Raw genomic sequence first — 10,216 nt, forward strand, 5'->3', positions numbered from 1 at the left:
AGCAAACTACAATTTCACCTTGCAAAATAGCAAACATGTCTATGCCTATAGGCATCAAAACAGATGTCTACATCAAAATACTAATTAGCTAAATCCAAACCACAGGAGTACATGTCTAAATTACAAAACCATAAACATAGTCCTAAATGATAATAACAATTTTTTAAACTCCAATCAGAAATCTGCAGGTCCAAATGAGAATACCAAAGCCAAAAAACTCCTTTGTCCAAAGCAACTACATTTGAGTTGCAGCCATTGTTCCAGTTCTACTTGCTGATTCCACCTATTGGTTGTGAACTGGTTACACCCTTTGCACCTGAGCCACCTTTTACCACTTTTGCACTTGGAACATTTTTAGCAGCTGGACCACATTTTGCACTTGGACTACTTGCATTTGGGCCATTCAAACTAGGGGCTAGTGGTGAGGGTCTTGGGCCACTCATGGGTTGTCGGGTCAGGCCTGGTGTGGGCATAAATTGCTGGAACCTTTCTCTCAAAGAAGGACTTGCAGCATTCATTGTCTCAGAGCTGACCATTGGCTGAACCCTAACACTTGAACCAGAATTGTTAGATGGAGGCTGGGCAACATTAACTTCTGATGTTGGCTCTCTAGTGTTCTGAAAAAAAAAAAAACAAACTCAGGTGGTAAGGTAACATGTAATTCAGATTTTGTTTATTCTAATATGAGCTACCACCTCACCTGTTCTTGTTGGTTTTGTGATTTTGCTGCTGCAGCTGCTGCCTCTGCTGCTAGAGCAACTTCTTCATCCAAAGTATCATCCTTCTTTTGTTGACAAGTCCTGCTGTTATGACCGAACTATAAAAACAAGTTTAAGTGAGTATAACTAATTCTAAATTGTCAATTAATAGTCACTAAAGTGAGAATATTAACTATTGGGCTATAGTCATACCTGTCCACAGTAATTACATAGAGTTACACCATAATTTCTCTTAAGTTTGTGAGGGTTGGAGTTTGGTCTTTGTTCATTCTTATCTCTTCTTCTTTTTTTGGTGGGCCTTCCAATTGGCTTTTTATAGTGGGGAGGCAGAGGAGGGTAGCCATCAGCTTTATCCCAGAATTCTCTGCTTGGCACAGGATTAATATTCATTTGATAAGCTGTGCTGTATGCATGCATTCCAAGCCAGTTGTGGATTTGCTCCTCTGGCTTGCGACCTCTAAGAGCGAGTGCAGCACAAGCATGCCTACAAGGTAAGCCGGTAAGCTGCCAGAATCTGCAAGTACATTTCTGGTTACCCAAATCAACAGTTACTTTAGTTGGATGCTTCTCAACCTCATATATATCTTCAGCATCGTCTCCAGACCAGGTGGGAGTCCACTTGTTGCTCTCCTCCTTCTCTCTCTCAAGCCTACTTAACTGTCTTGGAGCAACCGTTCCAATATATCCAGATAGATTTTTTTTATTTCTAGCCATGATTCTCATTACATATGTCCTTACTTCCTCTAACATAGTGATGATGGGTTTACCTCTATATTTCACAATCTTACCATTGAATGTCTCGCAGTTGTTGTTAGTAACGTTGTCAACCTTCGGCCACTCACTGAAGTGAGCCTTTGTCCACTGCTTCGGATCAAGCTTGTTCAGATACTCCCATGCTCCAGTATTGATCCGTTGCAGCCTCAACATTGCAGCATCAAATTCTTGAGTTGTAGTGGCTCGGCAACACTCCCACACTGCCCCTTTGAGTTGTTTGTCCTTCCATCTCTTTGTGAAATTATTCCAAATATGCATAGCACAGAAGCGATGATGAACTCCAGGCATAACTTGTTGCATAGCCGGAATCAAACCCTATTCAATTAATATGTCAGTGGTTAATACAATTGAAGTTCCAACCATGTTAACAACAACTAAATGCATATCTTTTGTTGGTCACTAATGAAGTTCCAACCATGAACCTTGTAGTTGCCCAAGTCATTATGTAAATGCTCCAAGAACCATTTCCAGTTATCTCTAGTTTCTGAATCCACCACGGCATAAGCAATTGGAAAAATCTGGTTGTTAGCATCTTGACCTATTGCAGTGAGTAGCTGTCCTCCATAGAAGCCCTTTAAGAATGTGCCATCAAGGCCAATGAAAGGTCTACACCCTAAGACAAAACCCTTCTTACATGCCTCAAAAGAAATGTAAACTCTCTTGAACAAGGGCAACGAGTTAGGCATTGGGGTGGTATCCAAGTGCACTGTTGAGCCTGGATTTGACAGTAGTATTTGGTTAAGATAGTCCCTCAACTCAGCATATTGTTCTCTCTCCGATCCTTCTATATTTTCCCTTGCCTTTTTCATGGCTCTCTGGATCTTCTTATAATTAATTGCTACATTAAACTCTTTTTTAAACCAAGTTTCGGCCTCCGCACAAGTGATTTTCCTTTGGTCTCTAATTTTTTCTTCTAGCATCTCAGTAACCCACACCCTATCTGCAGGTTTATTATTATGTCTTCTAGCACAGACGTGCTGATCCACAAATGTCTTCACCTGATAACTCCTCGGCTCGTTTGACCTAGAGCAGTAAATGTTCCAGGGACAATTCTCATCCCAACAAATCGCCTTACATTTGGTTGGCTCAACCCTACTGAACTTGATGATTCTTCCTATTTGAATATTGTACTTCCTCACAGATCTCTTAAACTCATCCATGGTAGCAAACTCCATCCCAAGCTCCAGATGAACTTGGCCAAATGGTGCTGTTGGATTTCCCTGAGGCCACACACCTTGTTCACTATCATAATCATCCTCACAATCAGATGACATTGGACTGTGTAAATCTTCAGATTCATACTGATAGTAGTCAGGGTCGGAGTCACTATCATCATCTGAATTAGAGGAATCAGGCTCCATATGAGGAACAAATATCTTTGGTGCCTCATTCCTTCCTCCTTGAACAAACCTTTGACCAGTTGGTGCTGGCCTCTTATACGATGCTCTTCTATTCTTCTGACTGTTCTTAGATTGTTGGGTGGTTTCACTTGACGTTGGGATTTCGGAATTCACGCTGGTTGGGTTGTAGTTTGGGAGAAGTGACGTTGGGGGTTGTAGATGGGAGATGCTAGGTTTTGAGTTTCATTGCAACTTTGGTTGATTTCGTTTTCCTTATTGGCCTTCTTAACAAACAACTTTTTCGGGGTAGGCTTTTTGTGGACTGCCTTCTTACTTCTTCTTCTTGGGGTTTCTTGTGGTGTAGATTGTTTAACGGTATCTGTAGTTGGGCATGGCTCATCATCTACGTGGTCTACCACTTCAACTTCCTCAGGTACATCAACAATATGATCCCAATAAACATGGCATATTCTTCCATTCTGAATACCAAATTCATACATTCGGACTACATCACTGTCAAGCCTAATTAAATGCAAACCATTCGATACCTCATTCTCAGCCCAGTAAAAATCTTTGAACAAGACATACCCCAAATCCTTAAATAACCCCACCATAAAAAATGTATTCAGAGTTTCCACGTTCACCCTAGGAATTACAGCAACCTCCCCTCCAACATATTTTAGAACCCCATTCATATTTCTCTCAAATCTTCCCTTGTGATGATACACAAACGTTATATGATTTGCCATCTGTTTATAAAAAATTCCTCTATCAAACTATAGAATAACTAAATTGATGCATTTTCATATCATAACACAGATACATGTGAAGGACGGAAGTATTTTGATCGCGTCTGATTCTGAACTCTCCTCCTTTTGGACTTCCACGCTTCTTGCCCTACCGCTTTTGCCTTCAGAATGTAACGCAAATGATGAACTGCAATGAACGAACTGCAAAGTGCTCAGAAATTCACTATGCTTACTCTCTGTTAGGGCATGTTTTCATTCAACACTTAAATATGAAAACGAAGATAATGAAGAGATTTGTAAAATTTTTTCCTTTTAAAAAAAAAATCAACAAATTTCATAATAAATATTTCTATTTTCCACAGTGTCACCTCAAATTGGCCACATCATACAATACCGTGCCACCTGGTCTCCACCACCGCCGGAAAATTTACTCAGGTCACGGAAAGGTAGAATTGACAACGAAATTTTATATTCATATGTGCAAATGACTCATTAAAAAATTCAGGAGTACATCTGTACTCCGTGTAAAAATTTAGGTGTACTTTTGTCTATTTTTTCTTTATATAATAATTTTGTATTTATATTTTATTTAAATATGTTTCAGGTAAAATAGAGAAGCAAAATTTTTTAGAAAATAACTTATTACTTGATATAATAAACTAAGTAATTTGAATCAATCTTATCTTAATAATACTTTAAAGAAGAATATATTGTAAGTATTTATTTAAATAGAAAAACTCTCAATTTGATTGAGGATTCAACATAAACATTGTTAACCGAACCAATATACATTGTTGTGTACTTCTTCTTAATTAACTCTTTTTTTTTTCTTTTTTATCTTGATTGAGTAGCATGTATACTTCAGAAGCTACTTTTAAAATTGTTCTAAGAGTACTACATACCTCATAAGCTGTTTAATAGATTTTACTTAATTTTTTCAATATATTGACTAATATCCTCTGCTTGTTGTGTTGTACCATATTCATCACTTTCCTTACTACTTTGCTTCCATTTTGTTTTCATTCTTAATTTGTTAATGGCCACTGGTCTTCTTGTTGGATGTTTCAATTTTTTATTTGCCGGAAATTTTTTAGTGAAGAGGAAAATTGGATTAAAAATAAAGATTCTCATTAAATTAATAAAAGATATATGAATATATATATATATATATATATATATATATATATATAAAATTAATTTTTACTCTTCTAAAAGAATAGTTTTCACTCTTTATTCAAAAACACTCTTCATTGTAGTATTATCCTTATTGTTGTTGTTGGATGAATTATTCTTCTTATTGGTTTTTTTATTTTTGTTATTAGAATAGCTTTAAATTAATAATGATTTTTTTTAAAAGTATGAACAATAATATTAATTTGTCTATTTTTTAAATTTACATTAAAATTAAACATATTCACGTTTTTGTGTATTTATTTATAATTTTATATATTATTTTGATAAAACCTTTAAACCAATAAAACTAATTAAAAGAGTTTAATAATGGATTATGTTTACAAAACCTTGAGTCTTACACATCAAATGTTGAAGTTACTAATAGAAGATTATAAATGCGCCAGTTAAGGTAGAAGGAGAAGCGTTACGAGAAGCAACAAACAAAAGCAACGACTTTGTTGATGTTAGTTAACGGTGTTTGAGTGGCGGGTCCCACAGGCCCCAAATCCTGTAGAATACAAACGAAGAAAACGTTCAGTTGATTAACGGCGTCAAGATTTGGCGTTAAAGCATTTGTCTTCATTGGTTCTATAAATGGGCCTTTATGTTGGAACCTGTTTTCCGACTCCACTCCACCATTCTTCTCTTTTCTTCTCTCTTCTGCACTTTCTCTTTATCTTTCTCTTCAACCCTTCTCTTTCTCTCTCACTCTTTAGCTTCAGCATTGTCTCATAACACCATCACTGAGTGAAAGAGAGGAGTGGGTAGTGGAATTCTTCAATGGAGGTTCCTTCTGCAAAATGGGTTCTCAATGCTTGCTTGTTGCTGCTCTTTCTGCTCCTCATTGGAGAAGCCATGGCCACATCACAGATCTCTGACCTCAAGTATATTCATTTCTACTCTCTCTCTCTCTCTCTCTCTCTCTCTCTCTCTCTGTTCTATGAATACTTGAACTACATTGTCTGGGTTTTGAAACGCCACAAATCATAGTGGGAACTGGGAAATGTATTTGCTTCACATAACGGATTCACTAGCATTGCAATTTTATGTTAAAAAAATTCTTTCTTTTCTATTAGAATGTTGAGAGGGGTAATTCATTGTTCTGTGCTTCAAATTATAAACTTTCTACCTAGTGAGAATTATTTGTGGTGTCTACTTCTACAAAAGCATCTTTATATTGTAAACTATGAAACGATTCATTCAAATATATTTAGTCAATACCATGTAATGGTTGGTGGAAACTCAGTTGAAGTCGACTTGAAATTGATATCTCTGAGAGTCATTAGATGATTTGACTATATCTTTATTCAACAGCTATCAAGTATCAACCTCACAAATTAGTAGTATATTATTTATTATTATTATTATTTTATTAAGATCTTGTGTTGTAACTATTTGTTTCAGGGTGAAAGAGGCGGAGGAATTAAATGAACGTGCTGCTGTAACTGACCCGGAAGAGGTGGTTTCCATGGTTCAGATGTGGGTCACTTTTTTCTACATTTTTCACCAATATCAATTTATAGCTAACACAAAAAGAGAAACCCAATAATGATTTAATTTATCTTCACATGGGTTTAGAAATGGGGCAATGCATGGAGTGTTAGTGCTAGTAGGGTATAGTAGTCATTTCTAGGTCCATTCATAACCGCCCCTACTCTCTCTTGTGTGATATGACACCTAACACACACACTACCCCTAACTGACCCATTATTTTTCTTGTGTCACATTAATTTCCTTGTTTTGCCAAAAGCGAAAGGGTTTTTAATTCACATCATTAAATTTTTCCTATTTTTAGGGTTTCTTACCCATTTACCCTTGTCCCTCATTCACTAGTCGGTCACATATCACATGCATTTTCTGAGATCCGTGTTTCACGCTTAAAATTCTTTTGCGTGTTATTATAACTTAATCCTTTGCATATAATCCTTTTTTTCCCTATAAATACGCTGTACTTACGGGTACAAGTACAACTCTTCTCTTGCCATAATTTAGCATTAAAAATGTTATTAGTCATGCCTTAAAAAACCATATAAAATCACAAGGTCCATGTGAAAACAAAGAAAAGCATATTATGTTTACCATTCCTAGAAAAATCCAAGAATTTAGTCGTTACACTTGAAATGATTCCTGTTATCATCACTCATCGAGTACAGAATTTTTTCATCTCATTGTTTTCTAATTCTCTACATATAAGATCCCAAATGGGTCGTTATAAACTTGGGACTTGGTAGTTTCTAACGGCTCTATTTCACTCGTAGCAAAAAACGTTATAGAAAATAGTACATTTTAGTTGAAAACTTAGGTAAAGTCGATTTCACGTGAAGATGAAATTAATATCTGAGAGCTGTTAGACTTCACTTGAAATTAACTGTACCTGAGTTTTCATCTACATTTTATTATCACAATAATTAAAGACTTTTTTTTAGGTGAAACTAATAGACATAGTAATTAATTTAGTGGTGTAATTTTAGATAATTATAGATGTTAGGTGCATCAAATAATGTATTTGTTTAACATAACAGGGCAATGAAGAATAGCACTGAGAGAAGGAAGCTAGGATTCTTCTCCTGTGGAACTGGTAATCCAATCGATGATTGCTGGCGCTGCGACCCGAATTGGCAGAAAAACAGGAAGAGACTAGCAGATTGTGGCATTGGATTCGGGCGGAATGCGATCGGTGGCCGCGACGGAAAGTTCTATGTTGTAACTGACCCTAGAGATGATGACCCTGTTAACCCAAAGCCAGGGACATTGCGGCACGCGGTGATCCAAGACAGGCCACTATGGATTGTGTTCAAAAGGGACATGGTGATCCAGCTGAAACAGGAGCTGATTATGAACAGCTTCAAGACCATTGATGGAAGAGGAGCCAATGTGCACATTGCCAATGGAGGTTGCATAACAATTCAGTATGTTACCAATGTGATCATCCATGGTCTCCATATCCATGACTGCAGGCCTACTGGGAATGCCATGGTGAGAAGCTCCCCCACCCATTTCGGGTGGAGGACTATGGCTGATGGGGATGCCATCTCCATTTTTGGATCAAGCCATATTTGGGTTGATCATAATTCTTTGTCACATTGTGCTGATGGCCTTGTTGATGCTGTCATGGGCTCAACTGCTATAACTATTTCTAACAACCATCTCACCCACCACAATGAGGTACTTTCTTTTTCTTACCCTGCTTTTCCTCTCCATTATTCAAAAATATCACTGTGGAAACTCAGGTACATTTAACTTAACGTGAAATTGAAAATGAGAGTCGTTTAGTCAAGTCAAACTAGTCAAATCATTTAACGACTTTTAACTATCAACTTCACCTAGTCAAATTGTAAATTTCAAAATGAATTTAAATTTATTCTCATTATCATTTTAGGAAAATTCTAGGGAGAAAAAAAAAAAAACAGCCGAAACTTGCCTTTATTTAGTATTTATTAATTGTCGCAACAATTAATAAATGTTAAATAAGGCAAAGTTATGGTTGTAAATGTAACAGATCTAAGAAATGAAGTATTGAATGCACTTTTTTCGTTTGTCTTGTTGGATGGCTCATGAGTTATGATGATAGCTGAATGAATGCTGATATTTTGTAAATTCAGGTGATTCTGTTAGGGCACAGTGACTCATACACAAGAGACAAGCAAATGCAGGTGACCATTGCCTATAACCATTTTGGAGAAGGACTCATCCAGAGAATGCCAAGGTAAATCGGAATAAATGTGTTTACATAAGATAAAACTTTAATGTGTGGGGGAGCATTAAACACTAATAATCCAGTCCCCCAATTATTGGTGATGCAGATGTAGACATGGGTATTTCCATGTGGTGAACAATGACTATACTCATTGGGAGATGTATGCAATTGGTGGAAGTGCTAACCCCACCATCAACAGCCAGGGCAATAGATACAATGCTCCAGCTAACCCATTTGCTAAAGAGGTACAAAATAGTACAATCCAATCCAAGTGCTTATCCAAACTCATTTTTTCTTCAACTACTTAACACTTGTACCAATGAGTTTTACACTAAACTTGGTGGTAATTGCTAACTAAATTTAAATGATAAAGAATATTTTTTAATTTCAAGGTATAAAAATAGAATTTAATTTTGATGCACTGTTATACTAAAATTATTTTATAAGTGTATTTAATCACATAACGCTACATTAGTAAAAATAATTACTTTTGAAAAAAAAAGTAAATATAAAAAAAGTTTTTTTTTTAAATTTAAAAATGTTATGATAAAATTGAGCAAAGGAAATGAAATAATTTGGTGGGTCAGGTGACAAAGAGAGTGGAAACAGCTGAAACGCAATGGAAGGGTTGGAATTGGAGATCAGAGGGAGATTTATTGCTGAATGGTGCATACTTCACTCCATCAGGTGCTGGAGCTTCAGCAAGCTATGCAAGAGCCTCAAGCTTAGGTGCCAAATCATCTTCCATGGTTGGTTCCATGACTTCTAATGCTGGTGCACTTGGCTGCAAGAGAGGCCGTCGGTGCTAGCACAAATAACAAAAACACAAACACCCCTTTTTTCATTTTTATTATTCATTTTTGTTACCATATATCATGCAAAGAAAATCTTGACAAGTGTACATTAATTACACATGTCAATATGTTATGGTTTTCACATTGTGTGTCTATTGTTGTTGGTCAACCTCAGCTGCTCGACTTGCTCCCAGTAAAAGAAAACAACAATGCAAGGGGTAGGTGCAGAAGCGTGGTCCATTGTTTCTTTTTCTTTTCTTCTTTTTTCTTTTTAGTCCCTCCTTCCCTTCTTATTTCAACCAAAACCCTACCCAACAAATTCATATGCATATTTTTCCCAAATGTCAAGTCATGTCTCCACCTTACATACCGTTAAGTCATTTCAGTTTTATATATAGGATTTAATTAAGTGAGATATATCAATATATTTTTTTTCTCTGTTTTATGGAGTTTCTTTTTTTTTTTTTAATTACACAAGCAATGCAAATGTTTGATTGTCAAAGTTGAGTTATGGAAAGACTTTTATTATTATTATTATTAGCAATGGAAGTGGTTGTTCGTTTTGTTAACTTTTTGTTACCCTTTTTTTATTTTGTTAATGGAAGTAATCTTCGCCTTTTTGTTATGGAATTATGGTTGTTGTGTGTATAATTAAAACCATCTGCCAGTAGTGTTGGTTTCTTTAGCTACCAACATGTGTAATTAGTTCATGTGGGAGCACATGCCTCTCTCTCGTTCATTATCTTTTCTTTTTCTAATTATGACGACGATGACTCTTTTTACCAACATTGTCGCCCTCCAAAGTCAGAAAAACGAATGGAATCGGTCGCTTCAACTGAAAATTCGTTATTAAACTCGTTTTATTTACTATAAAAGTCAGTTAATTACTTAATTATAATCGGTATTGGTTATTAAACTGGTTTGATTTACTATAAAAGTCAGTTAATTATAATCGGTAAATTATAGGAAA

The 10,216-nt window shown here is 36.0% G+C and overlaps 2 protein-coding genes across 2 annotated transcripts; one reads left to right on the forward strand and one right to left on the reverse strand.

Moving 5' to 3' along the window:
- Positions 1–266: 266 nt before the first annotated feature.
- LOC130965696 (uncharacterized) lies at positions 267–2,854 on the reverse strand. Its single transcript, XM_057890456.1, has 4 exons — positions 1,916–2,854; positions 912–1,808; positions 701–817; positions 267–617 (listed from the first exon to the last, which is right to left on the reverse strand). Exons 1-4 carry the CDS (start codon positions 2,852–2,854, stop codon positions 267–269), a joined length of 2,304 nt encoding a protein of 767 aa, XP_057746439.1.
- A 2,537-nt stretch (positions 2,855–5,391) lies between these two features.
- On the forward strand, positions 5,392–9,276 carry LOC130969212 (probable pectate lyase 1). The gene is made up of 6 exons (XM_057894889.1): positions 5,392–5,639; positions 6,160–6,234; positions 7,278–7,920; positions 8,358–8,461; positions 8,559–8,697; positions 9,040–9,276. The coding sequence occupies exons 1-6, from the start codon at positions 5,536–5,538 to the stop codon at positions 9,259–9,261; spliced, it is 1,287 nt and encodes a 428-aa protein (XP_057750872.1). The 5' UTR covers positions 5,392–5,535; the 3' UTR covers positions 9,262–9,276.
- Positions 9,277–10,216: the final 940 nt, after the last annotated feature.

This window comes from Arachis stenosperma, chromosome 1 (assembly GCF_014773155.1).
Source record: "Arachis stenosperma cultivar V10309 chromosome 1, arast.V10309.gnm1.PFL2, whole genome shotgun sequence".
NCBI lineage: Eukaryota > Viridiplantae > Streptophyta > Magnoliopsida > Fabales > Fabaceae > Arachis > Arachis stenosperma.

Bases quoted from the DNA above. Each gene is read 5' to 3' on its own strand.
- LOC130965696 (XM_057890456.1), bottom strand. From the start codon at position 2,854: ATGGAGCCTGATTCCTCTAATTCAGATGATGATAGTGACTCCGACCCT. The intron at 1,809-1,915 runs GTTCATGGTTGG...TTAATTGAATAG, and splicing joins ATGACTTGGGCAACTACAAG to GGTTTGATTCCGGCTATGCA. The intron at 618-700 runs GTGAGGTGGTAG...TTTTTTTTTCAG, and splicing joins CACAAAACCAACAAGAACAG to AACACTAGAGAGCCAACATC.
- LOC130969212 (XM_057894889.1), top strand. From the start codon at position 5,536: ATGGAGGTTCCTTCTGCAAAATGGGTTCTCAATGCTTGCTTGTTGCTG. The intron at 6,235-7,277 runs GTGGGTCACTTT...TTAACATAACAG, and splicing joins GTGGTTTCCATGGTTCAGAT to GGCAATGAAGAATAGCACTG. The intron at 7,921-8,357 runs GTACTTTCTTTT...TTGTAAATTCAG, and splicing joins ATCTCACCCACCACAATGAG to GTGATTCTGTTAGGGCACAG.